At 43.8% G+C, this 22990-nt stretch overlaps 1 protein-coding gene across 1 annotated transcript in view; it reads right to left on the minus strand.

Moving 5' to 3' along the window:
- GNAI2 (G protein subunit alpha i2) overlaps positions 1–22990 on the minus strand; it is a 136939-nt gene that overhangs the window by 1300 nt on the left and 112649 nt on the right. The window contains exons 5-8 of the mRNA XM_083488765.1: positions 14807–14935; positions 5846–5975; positions 5522–5675; positions 833–1058 (exon numbers count right to left, since the gene is read on the minus strand). Of these exons, the coding sequence (XP_083344891.1) occupies positions 868–1058; positions 5522–5675; positions 5846–5975; positions 14807–14935 (604 nt within the window). The 3' untranslated portion in view covers positions 833–867. The remainder of the gene's footprint in view (positions 1–832; positions 1059–5521; positions 5676–5845; positions 5976–14806; positions 14936–22990) is intronic.

The raw sequence follows: 22990 nt of genomic DNA on the forward strand, positions 1-22990 counted from the left end.
GAACGGAAGTCAATTATCCGAAGGAGTCGGACAGATATACACAAACATTGCTCACTTCAGTGGCCATGATGGAGCCAAGCAACGTGCAGCTTGCACCACATGTGCAACCATTGATTCAGTACCTCCCCAGTCTGTGAGCTGCATGTTAGTTTGTAATATACCCAGAGAAAGAAGGCTTCACCCATCATTTCTTAAACACATAAGAGAGCCTGCTGGATCAGGCCACTTATTATTCATAAAATTTGTATACTGCTCATCATCAGAGGATCACAGGGCGGCTGACAATATAAAAATACAATACCAAATAAAAAGAATACTTCCATCTCCCCAAGTTTGAAAGGCCAGAGATAGTTTAATACAAAGCCAAAGGCCTGGGAACTAATCTCTGATGGACCATCTTTCTGAGCCTGGAATTATGTCAAGGGGCCCAGACACATTTCAAGATTAGTTCAGAGCAGTTTAACAAGTTGATCTCCACTTCATCTCCACTGAGTCTGAAGGGAGCCCACATGAAAACAAGCTAGCATTTCTCTCCTCCAGCAAGCCAAGCCCTCCAGCTCCCATCAACTCAAGTTCACAGGGCATCAATGATTCTGCTTCATCTTTCTGCAATGGCAAAACCACTCCTCTGCCCCTTCGCCCTGCCAGCTCTCAGTGCCCATCCACCTTTGGCATCTCAAACAGTCGCTTCTGCTACTACCTTTGAGACACAGCCACACACAATGGTGCATATTAAGATGTACAGAGATGTCACAGAATTGACAGCCATGTCTTGCTCACACATTTATTTCCTGGGAAGAAACAGAAGTGCATGCCCTGTGCAATGCCTCACCTTCCTGTGTTCCTCAGTAGATGCCGCCTGGAGAGCTAGAAGAGCCCACAGTCCTTCAGGTTATTTTTGATGATGACATCAGTGACAGCATCGAAGACAAACTGCACGTTCTTGGTATCAGTGGCACAGGTGAAGTGGGTGTAGATCTCCTTGGTGTCCTTCCTCTTGTTCAGGTCCTCAAACTTGCTCTGGATGTAGCCAGCAGCTTCATCATACTTGTTGGCCCCTAAGGAAGAGGAGGAAAGAAAGAGAATGAGAGAGAGATCCACAGAATGATATCAGGACAGGACTGGGTGCGCTAACTCAATGTAGATTTCTGCCCCTGAAATGACACCCATGGAATCAGACGCTGGTAATTCAGAAAAGCAATGCATTAACTCCTGCTATAGTCCTTAAAGAGGCCAACGTATACTGCTAACAATACTGGGAACAATCATACCTACAGCTTGAGCTTATTTTAATCCATGAGCAGTTTATAGTAGAAATGTGGTATGGCAGAGTTGAAGACTGTGGCCCGGAAAAAGCTCTGATTTCCTCATCCGCCTAGTACTGAGTAGTAACTGAATGAATTTACAGCAAAACTGACTAAATAAATTCAAAGGGAAATACACTGGCTGACCGGCTCCTGCTCATGAAACTCAAGAGCCACACAGCTTAGTCATACCAGGAAGCTGCAATGCTGACACAAGCCATTGCAATAGAGCGGTGCATTTTTCAAGGGGGGGGGGAGTGTTCATGCCACTTTGCAAAACGATCAGTTTCACACTTTCCAAAGCAATATGAGAACTGAAACACAGCCATTCTTTGAAATTCACACCTATCTGAATTTTGTGGTGCAGTTCTCATAGAATCATAGAGTTGGAATAGACCACAAGGGCCATCAAGTCCAACCCCCTGCCAAGCAGGAAACACCATCTGAGCACTCCTGACATATGGTTGTCAAGCCTCTGCTTAAAGACCTCCAAAGTAGGAGACTCCACCACACTCCTTGGCAGCAAATTCCACCGTTGAACAGCTCTTACTGTCAGGAAGTTCTTCCTAATGTTTAGGTGGAATCTTCTTTCTTGTAGTTTGGATCCATTGCTCCGTGTCCGCTTCTCTGGAGCAGCAGTAAACAACCTTTCTCCCTCCTCTATGTGACATCCTTTTATATATTTGAACATGGCTATCATATCACCCCTTAACCTCCTCTTCTCCAGGCTAAACATGCCCAGCTCCCTTAGCCATTCCTCATAAGGCATCGTTTCCGGGTCTTTGACCATTTTGGTTGCCCTCCTCTGGACACGTTCCAGTTTGTCAGTGTCCTTCTTGAACTGTGGTGCCCAGAACTGGACACAGTACTCCAGGTGAGGTCTGACCAGAGCAGAATACAGTGGCACGATTACTTCCCTTGATCTAGATGCTATACTCCTATTGATGCAGCCCAGAATTGCATTGGCTTTTTTAGCTGCTGCGTCACACTGTTGGCTCATGTCAAGTTTGTGGTCAACCAAGACTCCTAGATCCTTTTCACACGTACTGCTCTCAAGCCAGGTGTCACCCATCTTGTATTTGTGCCTCTCATTTTTTTTTGCCCAAGTGCAATACTTTACATTTCTCCCTGTTAAAGTTCATCTTGTTTGTTTTGGCCCAGTTCTCCAATCTGTAAAGGTCGTTTTGAAGTGTGATCCTGTCCTCTGGTGTGTTAGCCACCCCTCCCAGTTTGGTGTCATCTGCAAATTTGATCAGGATGCCCTTGAGTCCATCATCCAAGTCGTTGAATAAGACCGGGCCCAAGACAGAACCCTGTGGCACCCCACTAGTCACTCTTCTCCAGGATGAAGAGGAACCATTGATGAGCACCCTTTCGGTTCGGTCAGTCAGCCAGTTACAAATCCACTGAGTCAAACCATAGTTGACAAAAACGCCAAAAAGAAATGCATTAGGATGAATTTGTGAGGACAACAACAACAACAACAACAACAACAACAACAACAACTATTTATTCCCTGCCCATCTGGCTGGGTTTCCCCAGCATTGTTATTAGTCAAAATTGCTTTGCAATAATGGGCACCTTAGTCAAAACTGCATATAAAATGTATTTATTAGGAGAAATTAGAACTAAAATGCTGTTGAATTTTCATGAGGAAAGATTGGAAACAAGAGAAACAGACAGAACTGAAATTGGCAAGTTCTTCCATCCCTAGCTGTGCTTTGCATACCATGCCTCTCTGGTCAGGAGGAGGCTTAAAAACTGAGAAAAGAAAAAGGAGGGGAAGAGATCCTTCCCTGCAGATTCCCGAAGAAGCGATTCTAACTCTTGGCCATTTTTATATATCCATCACAGCTTCAGCTGAACAGCAGAAGTTTGAGTGAAGCAAGGATGGAAAGATACTGAGAGTAAAAAATAAAAAGGTGTCAATTTTGAACAATGGCAGAGGTTTGAGTAGAGCAAGCAGGGGGAAGGGTAACCCAGAGGGGTAGCAGCAGTTTAAAACAAGGTTTGAGTACAGTAAGAAAGGAGTTGGGAAAGGCTCTGTTGTGCTAGTTTTTTGTGTTTGCTTCTGTGTGTGTATATCTCAACTATTTCTCTTTGTTAAAATTGTTTCCTTTCTTTCTTCCAAAAAAGAGCAACCCCTCAGTGTCCCTCCATCCCTAAATACAATGCATTTCACTATGATACCATGAGTTCCAGGCGCCAAGTTCCAGATTCAATGCAGTAATTTAGCACATATATTTTCTTAAGGAACAAACATCCAGCTGTGCACAGCATCACCTGAACTTAACCTTCTCTACCTGAAAAAGCTAGCTGACCGCCTTGTTCTTAAGATTCTACTCATCTTATATATGCAGTAATATATATAATGGGATATGTGTGTGTAAAGAGGCTGCAGAATAGAAGAAAGGAGGGAGAACAGAAATGGGAGCGATCTGTGTGCAAGGGAGAAAAGAAGGATGGAGGGGAAAGGAAGGGAGTGAATGTAAAAAATGCAAAGGGGGTTGCAAAAAAAGAAAGGAGGAGGAGAAAGAAGGGGCAGAATATGAAAAGGGTGCTTTGTAGTTGCAATATGTGGAAGGAGGAAGATGCAGGAGGTTACCAGGAGGTGGGTTTCTGTGCAAGGGGAGCTGCACTAAAGGAGACGTTGGAGGAGGCGTCTACATGGGGGTGAAGGTGAAAATGGGTTGCAGAACAGAACAGGCAAGTGGCTTCAGAAATAGGGTTGGGAAGGTGAAAAGCGAGCTTTGTAGTTGCATGGGATGGGGAAAAGAAGCTCTAGGGGCTGATGTGGGGGGAATGGAAGGGGATGGCAAGCAGTGTGAGCAGGGGTGCAACACGTTACTTAAATTTGTCAGAGAAGCTGCCTTGGCCTTGTTCCTTTACTCACTTTCCCTACACGCTGCAGCTGATGAGATTATCAGCAAAAGAAAATTCCACACTTCCCGCCGTGCACAACAAGCACAAATGCAGTGTTGAACACCTCCCTTTTCCACTGCCAAAGTCTTATAACTGGGCCCCTGACACCCAGCACTTACCATTCACTCATTACCTACAGCCAAAATGCAGACTGGTTGTCTTCTGAATTTCATTTCCTCCTGGTCTATCCAGAAGGCCATGCCCTTCCTTTCTACTGTTCTAAAGACACAGGGCTTGTGCAGTCACTGAATTGCTCCACTCCCTTGCAAGAAAAATCTAATCATCACAGGAACTTCATTCAACTGGGAGTCTAGTGGCACTCTGAAGACTAACATATTTATAGTAGCAAAGATGTATATGCCACGGTAAATATTACAATTTTTAAGGTGTTACCTCTTCCCTTTCTGTTTGTGGTTACTTTTCAGGATCTGAACTGTATAAATGACAAGGTCTTCATGCACAAGTTTACACAGGTCCACACGCTACTGCCCCCTAGCTTACAGAAATAGCATGTATATCAGAGATTTATAGTACGACTTATATGTTGTTGAAAAGAGACCAGAGTGTACAATAAAGCAATAGGAAAACTGCCCCACACTTCCCATGTGAAAACTTGGCTGCCTATATTCACCCTTACATGCCTGGTCCCTTATATATTACAAAATGTGTGCACTGATCAAATGTGCAATTTACCTGGTCCCCACATTATTTCCACCACAATCCTCTGCTTCTAAAAGTGGAAGCTTTGTCAGAATATGGCAAAAGTGTGCATTGCCTACATTTCATATTATTTTATATGCATGGAAGTTGACATGCAGCTTTCATAGGCATCTGTAGATAGAAACTTTCTCCTTAACCACCTTTTGAATAGGTCTTGCCCATCTTTGAATTGTAGTTTTCTCCGCAGTGAGTCTGTGCAAGTTTCAGGGCATAAATTACCCTTCCAGGGTTGCATTTCAAATATTTTCAGACTCAGCAGCATGGTGTGATAAAAGTGGTAGTCCAACAACATCTGAAAGGCCACAGGCTCCCCATCCCTGACCTAGAAGAATCCTATAATAAATTTGGCCTGTACACCACCTCCCACTAGATTTTAGTTCTAAACTAAACTGGGAGTGATACAGAAAGAGAGATGGTAGGGCACAAGGGGGGGCGGATTGTGAGACAGAAACTTGCTCCTCGCCTGCCACTAACGCCAATCCAAGGACAGTGTTCCCAGACCAAAGAGTACAGGAGTAATTAAGGACATGTGGGATTTGAAGTTAATTTCTGAAATAAAAAATGGCGCCACGTACCTGTGTACTCCGGGAAGCAGATGGCCAAGGGGCTGTGGATGATCTTCTCCTCAAAGAGATCCTTCTTGTTGAGGAAGAGGATGATGGATGTGTCTGTGAACCACTTGTTGTTACAGATGCTGTCAAACAGCTTCATGCTCTCGTGCATCCGATTCTGTCAAGGCAACAAATATGCTGAGCCAAGAAGTGTGCTTAGAGGAAGAAGGGGGAAGGGTAAAGGAGCTGAAGGATTAAGAGTATAGAAAACAAAATCGAGCGATTTCTGTCTCAAAGAGCAAGTATGGCGCCTTGAAGGCTTTATGGCAAAGATGAATATTTCCTTACCATCTCCTCATCTTCAGCAAGAACCAAATCATATGCGCTAAGGGCAACACAGAAGATAATGGCAGTCACTCCTTCAAAGCAGTGGATCCACTTCTTTCTCTCGGACCTCTGTCCCCCCACATCAAACATCCTGTGAGGGGGAAAAACCCACAATGTTACTGAGGTCTGACATGACAGCAATTACAGCAACATCATATTGCAACATCATATTGATGGAAACCAAAAGAAAATATGGGCTTAACCAAGGCTGGAAACTAAGTACAGTGGTACCTCGGGTTAAGTACTTAATTCATTCCGGAGGTCTGTTCTTAACCTGAAGCACCAGTTTAGCTAATGGGGCCTCCTGCTGCCGCCGCACAGCCAGAGCACAATTTCTGTTCTCATCCTGAAGCAAAGTTCTTAACCCGAGGTACTATTTCTGGGTTAGCGGAGTCCGTAACCTGAAACGTATGTAACCGGAGCTACCACTGTTTAACTTTGAAGCAGTCACTGAGTCTGGTTCCTTACTGTCTCAATGGGAAAATGTGGAGATTTAAGTCTGCAAGATGGCTTGGAGGGCAAACATCCCTGCCTGCTTAATGCTGCAAATATGAGTATACTGAGTAGCAGACTGCTGCCCAGTCCCGATTCCCTCAGACAAACATTCTTGGACTTTCCCTTCCTTGTATGAAAAGTAAAGAAAGAAGGAAACTTCTTGCATCTCTCAGAGCCATCTGCTGCATGGTTAAGAAGTACATCTTTCTTCTGTTTGGAACCTGGAGCCCAACTGCTAAGTGTCTGAAAGGGAGTCACACCAACGGACTTGGTGAATGCACTATTCTCAGCATCAACAAAGCGACTCTCAGCATAGCCAAAGCCAGTGGCACTAAGGAACACACACAATGAACTCAAAGGGTAATAATACAACCATGATGACGCTGTCATGATGGCCACAGTAACCAGAGCACTGGATAAGGATTTCTGTACAACCAGTTCAGCACAAGGCAATGATCTTCCCTAATCCAAGTAATAGGCACTGAGGCTGGTTCTACATGTGATATTCTAGAGTGGAACCTTGGTTCTCGAACTTAATCCGTTCCGGGAGTCCGTTTGACTCCCAAAACTGTTCGAAAACCAAAGTGCAGCTTCTGATTGGCTGCAGGAGCTTCCTGCACTCAATCGAATGTTTGGCTTCCGAAAAAATTTCCCAAACCATAACACTTACTTCCAGGTTTGTAGTGTTCAGAAGCCAATTTGTTTGGGAGCCAAGCCATTATTATTATTATTATTATTATTATTATTATTATTATTATTATTACTACTACCACCACCACCACCACCACCACCACCACCACTCAATTAAACTTATGACTGACATACAAAAATAGTGATCACTGATCTTCCCTCTTCTGCCCTTATTAATGTCTACAATATGTTGCCTATCCTGTGAGTGGGGAAACACAGCACTACCACATCAAGATAGGAGGTTGTCTGTCAAGTTACTGATGATAAATGACATGCGCAGTTGCTGCGTTCAACGACATCTATGTGCTTCATGGGTTATGTCTTCCTGCCCTGAAGCACAGAGAAAACTGCTTTTGTGGTTTCAGAAGAGCCATAGCTCCCAAGAAAAAGTGTTCCTGGAAGGCAGCCACAAACAGTTCCCCAGCATTAAGAGTTTAGAGTACAGCAGGGCAAAGAGGTTAGTTAGTGAGAGGAGACAGCCACTGCCTGACACTTGCCACTAATTTACTCCAAGCAGTTAACATCAAAAACATTGCAACAAAAAAATCAAACTGTACAATAAAACCAAAACAAGAGTTGAAAAGTAGTGAACCCAACCAGACATACTAATCTCAGCAGAAACTCAAATGCACAATATAAAACCTATACAGAAGGGCGAGGAGCAACAGAATCCTCTAAGTCCAGCTTAAAGGGACAGGTTTTAGACCAACATTTGAAAACATAGAGCATTATGGCTTGGGCTAGAATGGTCCCATGACTGAAAAGGCCTTGCTCCTAGAGGAAATCTGTTCAACCCCATGCATTTTAGACTATATACATATTATCTTGGTTGGAATTCATAGTAAGACAGCAAAAAGGAAGACAATGCTAATATAACACTGCATATGAGTGAGATACTTTCTCTAATGTCATTCCCCTGAGAATTTACCCTGATATCACTAGGAGAGAACATGAGCATTAGTCACTGCCTGGCAATGGTAGTCAAGAATTTCCTGAAGTACACTCTGGATTCAGATTGTTATCTTGCAGCCTCAATTTGCTGACAGATGGAAGGAGAAAAATGATTCTGCCTGTGCTAGAAGAGCAAAAACGTGTGTGGGCTGCAACGCAGTGGGACAGGACTGTAAACTTAGGCATACTTTCTGCTTTGGGGGACGTGGGGTAGGTGGGGGGGGAGAAGAACATCTGATCTGGCTAATGGAGCCGTAAGTCATTTGAAGGCCCATGCAGTGCATAATAATCAGTTAGCTGCCCAGCAGGACCTGAGCAAGGCCATTAGTGGTACTTAGAAACTGCTTTAAAACACCAGGTGACTTCCCAACAAAGGCCATGTGAAGGCATCGTCATATTCCAAAAATTACTAATAAATGCAGCTAAAACATGGCCACTGCATCTACCAACATAAATCATTGTGAATCCTAGGAGAAGCCAAACTACCATGGATACCTATAGAAGAGCTCAAGGGAGAATGGAAATGGGAAATAGGTTCAGGATGAATGAACCATCAGGTGCCACAGAATAGGAAAGAGCACATGCCACTCCCTCACACCAGTCCAGGCCCCAGAAAGGAACACGAGGGCCCTGCAACAAAACGTTGCAGTGTGGAGTGCTGCTCCCATTTACTTTTCCAGTAAGCCAACCCTGCTTTCCTCTGCTATACTCCATCCCATTTCCCCTCCCTCTGGCTTTCCTCCACCTCTCACCCCATCAACAAGCATTTTGAGGCAACTGAGCACACAAAGCCCTCAACTTTACATACAAAGATGTATATAAGTGTAATAAAATAAATAAATAAAAATAAATCTTCCTTGTTTTAAGAGACAGAAAAGGAAGGGCTGTTCATCTAGCCCTGGAACCAGTATACAGTGGTACCTTGGTTTACAAACGTAATCCATTCTGGAAGTCCATTCTTAAACCAAGGCATGCTTTCCCATAGGAGCGGGGGACTCAATTTACAAATGGAACACACTCAACAAAAAACGGAACATGTTCTTATTCCAAGGCAAAGTTCACAAACCAAAACACCTACTTCCAGATTTGCAGCATTCCTAACCCAAGTTGTTCATAAACTAAGCTGTTCTTAAACGAAGGTACCACTGTACTTAGTTTTCTTCTAGCTACTCCTACCCTGCTGTCTGCTCTGGCCTGGGATAAGGCTGTTCTTCCCCCATGGACCCCCCCCCCGGATTGTTCTCTTCAAGTTCTTTAGTAAGATTTGAACAGCGGCTTCCCAGCTCATTTCTGAGTGCCATGCTACACTACTGTTTGTGCAGCCGTAAATCTATAAAGCCAAGGTAAAGTTTAACTCTAAACAAAAGCTTTTCTGAAAACATCCAGAACCTGTAACTTGGGGAGCTACAGCAAAAGTGACTGTCTGAAAACCAAAGAGATCCATGGAAATTTGTCGCACTAGATTGGAGGACCCAATTTCAGGATTGAATTCTGCCTGGTGGTAGAAGGAGGATGGCACATCTTCAATCTGCATGTTTTATTTGGCCTGCACAATCTTGTGGGCAACACAGTTACGTATTTGCTGGGAACAAGACAAGACTCTGAAACTTCATGGTAAATGATTAAACTATATTTTCTAAGCCTTCTGCTACATTGCTGACATACAATGATAGCTCAGAACTAAGGGCTACTGAACAGCCCCCTTTTCCCAAACATTTGAGATGTTGCAGAGGCTGGTGTGGTGGGCTGGGTGTTGGACTCTGACCCTTTGGGGACACACTCATAGGTTGAAATCTGTACTCGGCTCATTGGGTGACCTTGGGCCAAAACACTCTTAGCCTATAGCCTACCTCACAAGGGGCAAAGAAAGCGAGTGTGTAGGTGTGAGCACACTGCCTTGTGCTCCTTGAAAGAAGGGCAAGATAAAAATGCCATTAGAACATAAATAGGTTTCGAGCACTACTAAGTACACACTTTGCAGAGAGATTATTTCTCAGTGCTGGAAAAACACATTCAAAGTGGCCCTATGAGTTGGCAGGGAAGCCGTGCTATGGGAGAGCTCTCCCCCCCCCCCGCCCTTTCTGGGGGGATTCTTTGCAGAGTTCTAGGCCTGGCTTGCTGCCAGCCTTCCACACAAGGGCTGTGGAGACAGGCTGCCAACGCACGGGGCAGGCAGAGCCCTCGGCTGGACAATGAGAGGAAACAGAGTGGGAATTCCATCCCAAGGAAAAGTGGAGACAGGAAGCCGACGTGACATGTAAACAAACTCTGCCCTTCCACCCCCAGAAAAAGGCACGCCTCAGCAGCTCAATGAAAAGCTGGGCCACATTCTCAGGTGCTAAGAAACATACTACAGAACTTGCTTCATTAAGAAATGGATGTTGAAAACCCAAGCCTGCGCTTGCACAAGGAAGAAAAAAGGCTAAGATTAGTCCCGGAACATAGTGAAGGGCTATATAAAATTTAACAAGAGGGCTCATCAAGATGCACTTTTAGTTATGCACTGTCAATATGCATTTGGGAAAGAGATCTGGATGACATTATAATCAAGAGGGAGATATTCCCTCTAAATTTCAACAAGCCACTATGAGGAAACTCAAGTATTGCTATGACGATGTAATAATATTTATACATGAGAGCTCCCCTTTCCCTCCAATTCCAGTCATTAACTTCAGCAACCAATAAATTCCTTGCGGCATAAACAGCTAACACAGAGATATGTGGACCTGGGGGCTAGTAAAAATGCCCGTGGACTAATCATTTTTGGAGTAGCTTGCAAGGTTGCTTTCTAATGCAGCAAACATACTTCGCTATGACGAGGCAGCAGCCTCAGGACATTCCCAGATGAGGACGGGAAGTTCAGGAAGGAAAGGCAACCCTCACACTGGCCAGGCCAGAGGGATGGGAAGCCACAATCCTTTTCTGACCTACGACAACAGGGCCCCTAAGAACTTAAGAGCACAAGAAGACCACCTCCAACGAACATAACAAACAGGCGTATCGGCATATGGAAGAAACAACTGCTGTGTTTATTCTCCTTTCATTACATGAACCAAATTTTCCTTTATTTTTAGGCCTAGTATAGTTAGGCATTCATACAAACCATTCACTCTTAGCTTATTGAGCTACACTGGCTGACGTATATTTCTGTCACGGACAAAGTAGACGGAATGAAAAATGCAGCCTCTCTCCTCTCCTCTCCTCTCCTCTCCCCTCCCCATAGTCATTAAGTCATTAGCAGCAGCTAGAGGGGAAAGAAGGGGCACAAACTCTATTGGAAATCATATAAATTGAGTTCCACATGCAACTGTGCTAAGGAAAATGATTGGAAATATCTTATTTGGCTTGAAGGCAGACTACCCTCTGGAGAACAATGACCCAGAAAGAACCATGTTACTGAAAATCCAATATACTGAGATTGGAGCTTTTTATTACAGCAAATGCTGGGCTCTAAGGGCAGCAGAGTGCTTCACACTTGCCTCCACTCCAGTTCTCAGAGCATTCATATCACCGGGGCACCTGCCCCTTGCACCAAGAGAAACAGAACCACTTCGCTTAAGTAAGAGAATTTGGCTGCGATGGGAAGCTGAAGCCAGTCTGGTTTACTGCACACTTGAGTTGCCAGATGCTCCACTAGAGTAACAGGGCCATGCCATAAACAAAAATTTAGCCACATTAACTTATGTGTGCCATCATCCCATGCTAGGGAGCAAGGTTGTAACCCTCCTAATACATTCTAAGCACATGGGAGGAGGAATTCTATATACCTGCAAGTGAAGGTGGCACTCCCACTCTCAAACAGTATGCTACCCCAATGAAGGGAGAAGTCTAGAAGTATTTTAAACACTAGAAGCACTTGCTATTTCTCAGCAACAGTGCTGTTATATTCAGGTACTCACTGGGCCCCTGCCCTGCTAGTCAGTGGTGAGATGAGAGCACATATACTTGGTCAAATGAATGACACCAATGGAGAAACTTGGTGTCTGAATATTGCTATGCAAATCAATGTATAGCTGTGTTTGACTAAGACACTGCAATTGCACTTAAGGGGAAGCCAAGGTTCTTGTCTTGAGAAACAATATTGTATAAACAGCTCCATCGCTTCCAATTTGCTATTCCCTGGTGCAAATGGGCAAAACAACTGGAATGGGGAGTGTTTAGTGTTACACCTTCAACCATGAGCACTAGCCGGCTTGATCAATCTTTTCCTGTTGGTTTATGTCTTGATAAGGAGGCAGAAACCATAATCCTGGGTCTGGACACAACACTGACCTGACTGTTCCTGGTTTGTTTGCCCACTTATGCCAGGGAAGGAGTGAAGCAGGAGCAGGTCAGCTGCATGCATCAGTTCACAACTTGTGCACAGCATAGTTTATGGAGCCAGAATGCTGCCTTATCATTATATGCAAATGCGGCCTAAGTGTGCTCCTGTGGTCCTTACAACTGTTGGCAATGGCAACTGTGGGATGTGTGCAGTTTTGTTCTGTTTTTGAACAGAATAATCTTACATTTGGATGAGTTGCATTTTTTGTTCCCAGGAGTGCAAGGCACAACTCATTCTTTTTCAACTGACTTTTCAGGATTCAAATGGTCAACTAGAAGTTGCAACTCAAAACAGCCAGACTACAGCTTCTTCTTTTTGCATCTCACGCTGCATAATCACACTGCATTCATTTGAATATGGAAACCAATTCTGTATCACTCAATCCTACAGAGAAAGAACTAGATCTATTGAGATGCAAAAGTAACTGTCACCACATCTCCTGTGGTATGTGTCACTGACAACACACTTCCTCTTTCAAGCCAGTCTTCACTAGAAAGTTTGCTTCTTTGCCTCCATCTATCTCACAGTAATAAAGAAGAGAAAATAACACTGATAGACTCAGGAGTGGAACACAGCAGTCTGTTTTGCCCATCAACATCACATTAACTTTGAAAAATGGCACTCATTCTTGTAACCCATAGTACTGGTGACTGATGTTTGAAAGATGCCTTCAATTGTAGCCAACAGGTGGGGTTCAAGAGTTGGGGAGGAGGAGACTAAGAACTTTTTAGCCATGTGCACCAGCATGCTGCCCATTCTCATTAACCCACCATTACTTTTTAACCTTGGTTTAACGTAACGTGTGAACCACGTTAGACGGACTCCTCTCACCCCAAATCTCCCAGCTGGTGTTGCAATTCATGCCTTGCTTTCATTTAAATTTTCATTGAAGCTCATTGTAACCAGATAAGGCTGTGCAGGGATCCTCAACTGGATCTCAATCAGTGACATTTCTAGCTCAACTTGTCACAAACTGTGGAGTTCGCTGACCAGTAAATTCCATCTTTAATTGTGCAGAATGTGTGCTTACCTTGAACTGAATACCCATTGGATCATAAGAGTCCTCCAGAAAGGAGGTTTTCAGTCTTTGTTTTAAACTAGCACACCCCATCATCTTTAGCATTTTCCAGTGTACACACACTTTAAAAAGTGTCACCTGGGGCCAACTTGTTGTAATAAGCCAGTCTGCCTACGGTCCATGCATCAAGGAAGTGAACTCTTTAAACTGCTCCAGCAACTCAGTGTGCTGGCCAGCTGGTGTACAAATACAACCTGCCTTTGCTAGCTGTATTTCCAACTTACCAGATAATCTGGAACTTTTGTACACCCGAAACCCAAAGACATTTCCCCCATACCACGAAGATGTGCACTTTGATCGGCCATATATTGGCATAGCAGCCTGCCTTTCTGTTGTGCGGAAGGAAAGCTGTAATTCTAGTTTCTTGTGGTCTAATCCTTGGAATACAAAGGCTTTCCACAGTGATGCCTTCATGCTGCATTCAGAGCCGACAACTGCGGGGAGATTACACTGGCACCATCTCAGCCTGGACATTTGTATGCCAGACCCTACAGCTCGGCCTACTGGTTTACTGAGTCATGCATTTATGCTCTGATAAAGGCAAGCCAGCATGTTCCCTTTCTAATTCAACCCAGAGTCAAAAGCCAAAAAGAAAAGGGAAGAAAAGAAAAGCACATCTCTCCTGCATGCAGGCCAGGGAGAAAATCGGGTGCTTGTCAAGGCACCAAATAAGCCGATTAAGGAGAAATTGGTTCCAACTGTAAATCTGGCTCCCTTGTGGCTTTGGGATACATCAATCCTTTCTGACAACTCAGCAAATGGATTTGTGGAAAAGCAAAGCTTTTCAGAATGACCACATCCAGGGCGTTTAAAGCAGAGCTTCTATCATTGCAGTATGAGACAGTGAAGGCAAGGCAATCTGAATAATCCTTGCTGTGTTGGAAGGTAATGGACACAATTGTGTTCCACTTGATGGTTAACTATGTGTCTCCCTACTAGCAAATGGTCACATAGTCCTAGGAGTCGCCCTGATCTGCAGGATTAGATAAAAAATATATGCAAAAAGGCACAAATGAAAATGCTACATATGTAATGCCTAATTCCAGAGGTCAGGCACCCACGTTGATTTGGCATTTCTTTCTGATTTATATTATTCAATTGTATTGCTTTTCCCAGATCACTATGCAACTGTTGCTGATTCATCCATTTCCCTGTGACATCAGGGGAATGTGCAGCACCCTCTCCCTCTGCTGGAATGTCCAGGCCCATCTCCATGGCAGGTTACAAGAGCGCCCTCTGCTGCAGGGTGCGCATAATGTTGCTAAGCCTACCTTGTGTCAAATACACTGATAGCTAAAACCCAACTTTATCTGTTCTGCAATGAATGTTAGGTACACCTTGAGTCTTATTTCCCCAAAGGAAGCTATATAGTTTATGTACTTACTTGAAATGCAGGTCTTTGAAGGTAAAATGAGTCTCTACAATGCCTGTGGTCTTCACTCTGGTTCTCAGCACATCTTGCTGGGTTGGAATGTAATCCACTTTGGCTATCCTCTCCAAATCATTCAGGTAGCTGCAGGGAGAAAGAAGTGGGGGTGGTAAGAAAAGAGGCTCGTAATAGTTTGTAAATTGCTTCAGAATACAGGAGGTCAATATGGTACCCTCAAAATATTGTTGGACCCCCATCATCCCTGACCACTGGTTATGCTGGCTGGGGTTGATGTGAGTTGTAGTCCAGCAACATCTGATGGAGAACACGTTGGCTACCCTGCTTTAGAAGATTAAGATTACAAGAAAAGGCAAAAGTGCCTTTTTTCATGTTGTGCACACTCATTCATATACCATGTATATTTGCCAGAGGTTCACAAGTCTTCCCTCTTTCATGCTACTGTAGGTTCCACGAACAAATATTTTCCAACCATCTTGGAAATAAGCAAAATCCTCAAGACCAAACATTTTGATATGGTGGTAGGCCCACACTATCTAGTAAAGTGGAAGAAAATAGTCCAGATGGTTTAGACCACTTGTCTTCCAACTGATGGGTCAGGACTCAATGCTGGGTCATGGTCTGATGTAAGGTGGGTCATAACGGAAGCTTAACCACCATATAAATATATGGAAGGAAAATGAGAAATGAGTCACCAAATGAATGTTTGGGTTAAGGGTGGCTCCGGGATCTGAAAAGTTGAAGACTACTGGTATAGAACAAAGTTTCTCAAGCAAGAAACAAACATGTCTGTGATACTCCATAGAGTATCAAGGACGCAAACATGCCTTATGGGTAACAAGCCTGTAAAAACTGGGGGGGACGACTAGATGACCCTTGGTTCCCCCTTCCAACTCTACAATTCTATGAATCAATGAAACACAAACAATCTATAAACATGTATCTGATATGTTTCTAGCTTGCAAGAGACCAGGCAGAAATTATCATTTTAGCTTATAAGGAAGAAGTTCTTTTAACAAAAGTCATTTGATGCACATTTTGGTCCTCTGTGTGTTCACTTGGAAACAAGTCCCACTGTGTTCACTCAGAATTACATCCATGTAAACAAGCAGAGTATTACAGCCGTAAAACTTGTTTCCCAAAATGCAGGACGGCTGAACTGTGCCACCATCATGCACTTCTGAGCCACAGACGTCTTTATCTGTGGTGTTTAGGGCTATGAAGTGCCTGGCTCTTAACAGATAAGCTACTGAGACACACACTCAGGTCTGTATCCCACTCACCCTCTGTCGTCATTTTAAGTTAATCACGGCTGCACAGTTACATTAATACAATGCTGCTCTCAGGGAAGAGGAAAGTATTCATCACTATGGCAACAAACCAGAGACAGAGAGAGCCTGCGCAGAAACAATTTATGGCGGTATGCCATTTATAGTCAAAACACAAAACCCTCCTTCCTGGGAGGAAGAGGGAGGCCTTTGGGGGGGAGGGAGGGGACAGTCTGCAGTGCTGGTTGAGGCAGAAAACATCAGGACAAGGCAGGCCCTGTTGGAGACGCCAGAAAACCCTTCACAGTTTGGCCAGATTCCTTCCTTCCTTCAACTCACAGTGAAGTCAAGAGAAAAGCAGAGCCACAGAGCAGAACTCACAGGATGCACTTTACAGTTAATATACCCATGAATGTGAAGTGAGAAATTGAGTCATCGAGAGAATGGCAATGGCATCCTTCCAAAAACGAGAGTTGAGTCTTTTATACTAGAACACACGCAAGCAAGGTACAGTGTGAGAAATACACACAAATCCTTGCAGGAACAGTCAGGTGGAGCCACAACATGGGAACATAGAACGCAACCATTGGGAAAGGCCCTCCATTATTAATTAAATTTGTATATCACCCTTAATCTGAAGATCACAAGGCAGTTCACAACATAAAAATGAAAACACAAATACATAATAAAACAAAAACAAACCAATAACCTCCCTTCCATAAACACATTTAAGAAGCCATAGAAGGTTAATCAGTCATGCTTAAAGAGAAATGTCTTCACTTGGTACCTACAGATATGTAATGAAAGTGCCAGGCTAGCCTCCGCAGGGGGAGTATCCCACGAATGGGAAGCCACTGCAGAAAAGGTCTGTTCTCATATTGCCTGTTCTCCAGACCTCTTGGGGAGGAGACACACAAATAAGGGCCTCAGATGACGATTCCAGGGTCCAGGTAGGAGGAAGAGGCAGTCCTTGAGGTACTGCAGTCCTGAGCCATTTAAGGCCTTATAGGTCAAAACCAGCACTTTGAATTGGGCCCAGAAACAAATTGGCAGCCAGTGAAGTTGGGCCAGGATTGGTGCAACAGGCTCAAACCATCTTATACTGGTGAGCAACCTGGTTTCTGAATTCTGCACCAGCTGACGTTTCTGAACCACCTTTAGAGGCAGCCCCATGTGTGATGCATTGCAGTAATCTAACCTAGAGGTTAGATGACAGCATAGATGACAGAAATTAGGCTATCCCTTTCCAAATAGGGGCACAGCTGGGCTACCAGCCAAAGCTGATGGAAGGCACCCCGAGCCACCAAGGCCACCTGAACCTCTAGAGACAGCAAAAGATCCAGAAGTATCACCAAGCTGCATAACCGCTACTATGTACCTGCTCCATTAATCCTCAAGCATCTAGCTGGCCTTTCCTGAAGTTGTCGGCCAGCTTTTCAGGTGACAACCACCACACCTGACTCCTGCGATTCTTTCCTGGCAAGGCCTCCCTTGCTAATCCTTCTAAGATTAAGAGGGGATGGCACACAAGAAGATTTAAACCATGGTCTTAATTAGCAAGGCGAAAGGCCCATTTAAATAATCAGTTTAGACCAAGTTTCCCATTGATATTTATTTGCATATTTCATAACAGGAAGTAAGGGGCCTGGTGCCCTCCAGATGGACTCCAACGCTCATCAGCCTAGCCATCACATCCAGTGATTATGGGGACTGGAGTCCAGCAACATCTGGAGGGCCCCTGTCCTATACAGTGCTGCAAATTTGACCCAAGACCACATGTTAATTTACAACCTTATTGTTTACATTAATAAAATGATTTAATTATTTAATACTTTAACCCCCCCCAAAAAAAAAATCTCTGTGGTAAACTATGCCCAAAACAGGCTCACAACTCCTGCCTAATTCCTATCTATCATGTTTCTACCTTAGAAAGGAAGTTGGTCACCAGAGGACAAGGCCATTTCTGAGCAGAAGGCCAGGCTGATCAAATGACATTCATTTCCTCTGCAAATCTTGTGTATTTTTGTCCTGATCTTTCCAGCAGAAAGCCACAAAGTGAAGGGGAGCCAAGCTGAGGGATTACACAGCTAGCTAACAACGGCAAGATGATTCAGCATTGGAAGCCTGGCAAGGACACAGGCTCTGCCTGCAGAGCTGGGGTGCAGTATTTTCACAGCAGAGGCATGAAAGCAACAGGCAGAACAATTGAGGCGACAACTTCTACAAGCTATCAGTTACAGCAGCTCCTGTACAGGCACACAAGGATCCACATCCCAGCATAGAAAATAATCACTGTGAATAAGAGGAATCAAGAATAGGGGAAGCAGGAGGTCTCCATAGCTCCAGGGAAGCTGCTGCAGCCATGTCCTGTCATGGTTCTTCTGTGACAAGGTACTCAAACCTAGAAACGGGGATGGCGCATCACTGCCAGGTGCTGTCGTTATGACCACCCTTTCTGAAAACCTGCCACCCATTCACTCAGTGATTATTAGGGACGACTTCTTGTGGGATAACCCTGCGCATTTCAAGGATGCTTCCGTCCTCCAGCCTTGTCACACCGTTCAGCACCAAACTGCACAGGAAGCCCTCAGGCTGCTGAGAAACAACTATTGTTGGGGGGATCCTTCCTCCATTCTTGTATTTATTTTTAAAAATTACAAAGGGTTTAAATAATCCCTAAGCAGTGCACATAATGAGTTCTATAGGCTAAAACAAAATTATATTTATTATTAAGGATAGTAAGGAGCTATTGGAAAACTCAGCAGTGGCCAGAGGATTGGAGAAGATCAGTCTACATCCCAATCCCAAAGAAGGGAAGTGCCAAAGAAAGCTCCAACTACTGCACAATTGCACTCATTTCACACGCTAGCAAGGTTATACTTAAAATTCTACAAGGCAGGCTTTAAGCAGTTTGTGGACCGAGAACTCCCAGAAGTGCAAGCTGGATTTCGAAGGGGCAGAGGAACCAGAGACCAAATTGCAAACATGCGCTGGATTATGGAGAAAGCTAGAGAGTTCCAGAAAGACATCTACTTCTGCTTCATTGACTATGCAAAAGCGTTCGACTGTGTCGACCACAGCAAACTATGGCAAGTTCTTAAAGAAATGGGAGTGCCTGATCACCTCATCTGTCTCCTGAGAAATCTCTATGTGGGACAAGAAGCTACAGTTAGAACTGGATATGGAACAACTGATTGGTTCAAAATTGGGAAAGGAGTATGGCAAGGCTGTATATTGTCTCCCTGCTTATTTAACTTATATGCAAAATGCATCATGCGAAAGGCTGGGCTGGATGAATCCCAAGCCGGAATTAAGATCGCCAGAAGAAATATCAACAACCTCAGATATGCTGATGACACAACCTTGATGGCAGAAAGTGAGGAGGAATTAAAGAACCTTTTAATGAGGGTGAAAGAGGAGAGCGCAAAATATGGTCTGAAGCTCAACATCAAAAAAACGAAGATCATGGCCACTGGTCCCATCACCTCCTGGCAAATAGAAGGGGAAGAAATGGAGGCAGTGAGAGATTTTATTTTCTTGGGCTCCATGATCACTGCAGATGGTGACAGCAGTCACGAAATTAAAAGACGCCTGCTCCTTGGGAGAAAGGCGATGGCAAACCTAGACAGCATCTTAAAAAGCAGAGACGTCACCTTACCAACAAAGGTCCGTATAGTTAAAGCCATGGTTTTCCCAGTAGTGATGTATGGAAGTGAGAGCTGGACCATAAAGAAGGCTGATCGCCGAAGAATTGATGCTTTTGAATTATGGTGCTGGAGGAGACTCTTGAGAGTCCCATGGACTGCAAGAAGATCAAACCGATCCATTCTTAAGGAAATCAGTCTGAGTGCTCACTGGAAGGACAGATCATGAAACTGAGGCTCCAATACTTTGGCCACCTCATGAGAAGAGAAGACTCCCTGGAAAAGACCCTGATGTTGGGAAAGGTTGAGGGCACAAGAAGAAGGGGACGACAGAGGACGAGATGGTTGGACAGTGTTCTCGAAGCTACAAACATGAGTCTGACCAAACTGCGGGAGGCAGTGGAAGACAGGAGTGCCTGGCATGCTCTGGTCCATGGGGTCACGAAGAGTCGGACACAACTAAATGACTAAACAAACAAACAAGGAGCCATCAGAGGAATTTAAGGACTGCCCCCCCTTCCCCAAATATATCAGAGGAATGTCCTCCATTCTAATCGGGCAAATTAATTATTGGACTGACCAGCAATGGTCCATTTGTGCAATTATATCAGCTGATGGGGAAGGCAACATACATTATTGTAAAAATGGGACATCCTGTACAAGTGATACCTCGGGTTACATACGCTTCAGGTTACATACTCCGTTAACCCAGAAATAGCACCTCGGGTTAAGAACTTTGCTTCAGGATGAGAACAGAAATCATGCTCTGGCAGCGCGGCAGCAGCAGGAGGCCAGAAGTGGTGCTTCAGGTTAAGAACAGTTTCAGGTTAAGAACGGACCTCCGGAACAAATTAAGTACTTAACCAGAGATACCGCTGTACGTAGATGCACACAATGTCTCAATGGCTGTTTCTATTAGGGAAAATTAGCTTTGTAAGGAAGTGATTTGGAGTGTAGAAGCAGATTGATCTTCCCCCACCCCACCCCACCCAAAAGCCTCAGGGTTCCAGATGTCTGTTTACCCTTCCAAACTTGACTTCTACAGGAGGAAAGAGGAAGAGGCTTGAGGAAAGGTGCAAAAGAATTAGGCAGAAGAAGGGTTAAACACATTTTCTCCAAGGTGTCTCTTCCCCAAATCTCTCCTCTTGAAGCCATTCCCCCCCTAATACAAGTCAGTGGCTGAAGTATGTGTCACACACAGATTTACATGTAATGTGTAGCACCACCTTTTATGCCTGCCAAATCTTATTAGCTACAGTGGAGATTTACTTATAAAAAATTAGCTCAGTATCTTTGGCTACTCTGGATCCTGAATGTGGGTTACAGTGTAATAAAAAAAAAGGAATAGCTGTATAGAATTTCACACTTAGAAAGCACAAGTACATTCCTTATGTACATCCAATATGATTATCCTATCCCCATGAAATTTAGTATGGGAAATCACCTTGGTGCTCAGTGAAATAGAATGAAAAATGGTTGAGTTACAAGTTTTGTTTTTTTAATGGCTGGAATCATTATTTTTACAGACATACAGCATACCTTATAGTTATTCTTTTTTGCATTGGAACTAAAAGACTAAGGGAAAAGTGTGGGTACATGGAGTTTTAGTCGTAAGGAAGCACAATATACAAGATTTTAGAATGTGTTTATAGCTTACATGGTGCAGAAGTTAAGGCAAAAATTTACGCTTTCTGAGGCATGTGTGCATTTGTAAGAGTCTTAACTCTTCTTTCTGAAACCAAATATTTTTTCAGACCATATATATATATCCACACACACACACACGTTACAAAAATGGACGCTTTTTTAAAGGTTTTTACTGCCTTCCATTATTGCTATTCATTGAGTACAAATAACTTTATCCATCCATGTTAAATAATCTTCTGCAATCACAGATGTGGTGCTTTGCTCAGCACATTGTAAAGACTCTGGATGTTTGTACTGCTCGGCAGCATGCTGTCAGAGTTGGCCCTTCTCAGCAGGATCACTGGTGCACTACACAGCAAGTATTCTGCATACACAGCAGTGCAATGACCTGACATTCTTTTACTGTAACCACCTTCTCTCAAATGTTCTCAAACTTTCATCTTCCACCACCACTTAAATGCTGACCGTCCCCCACCCCCTTTCCCCTGTCTTGGAAACACCAGCCATTATGGACTTAGCAAAAGAAAGCAGCATCAAAACCACTACGCTAGAGGCATCTGACAGACACGCTGGTGTCCTATCCACTAACACTATGCATTACCCCCTAGTTAAGACTGCTTAATTGGATTATTCCAAACAGGCATCTTTTAAGCAAATTACAACCATGCTAAATCAAGGAATTTGCCGTGGTGAAATCCACCAAGATCTGCACTGTATGAAGCGATTAGGAATTTCAGATATGGCATTTCAAAAGAAGAAGAAAAACCACGGCCAAGATGCATGCTAGCACCAACTGGGAAATCTTGAGAGCAACCACAGCACCTTTACTATATGATGTTTTACCCAGAACACCAGTTACAGAGAATGATCACCACAAGGTTTCCTATAGTACAAGGGGTTCCTATGACATTAGTCCTTAAAGCTTGAAGACTGAAGAGGAGAGGGCTGCTGATCCAGCAGCTTGAATTAGTAAGAAGAAAGCAGGAAAAGACCCTAATGACTGTGGCCCCTGCAGAGTAAGTATCTTACAAATGCAGGTTGAATGAGAAGAAAAGCATTCCAGATTTGTTTTGATCCAGAGCAGTCCAATTCAGGGATCTTCAGTGTTTTCATGCACCTTCAGTGTTGTCATGTGCCTTAGGTGCCTACAGATGAAGGGTGCTAGTGCACAAACCATTATATATTGACAATCCATTGCAGTAAATATAACAGATTTGAGTGCCTTCAGCATCCTTTTTGTTCATTCCTTATCATGCCAGAAAAGGCACTCAAGCAACGTACCATTGCTGCAAAACCAGAGGATGCTTTAATGATGGGCACTTTGAACTTGCTGAGTTTTCTGTGAAAATTCAAATGCAGAGGCCTCAGAGGTTTTGAAACATATAAGAACGTTACATATACAAGTTTGTCTGCCTGGCAAGGAGAGAACTGCTGGCAAGTTAATATGGAGCATAGGTTCTCTTAAGAAGCACTATCTTGCACATGGTGAGCCAGTCAGTGCTCCCACTTTAAAACATTAGCAAGGCCCTCTGTATTGAAGCTACTGTCTGTATTGACTGGCAAAGTGATCAGACTAGAATTATGCACTGAAAATGCCAAATTCTGCAACCATAAAATCCAAA

The sequence above is a fragment of the Podarcis liolepis genome (assembly GCF_965112155.1).
Source record: "Podarcis liolepis genome assembly, chromosome: 2".
Lineage (NCBI taxonomy): Eukaryota > Metazoa > Chordata > Lepidosauria > Squamata > Lacertidae > Podarcis > Podarcis liolepis.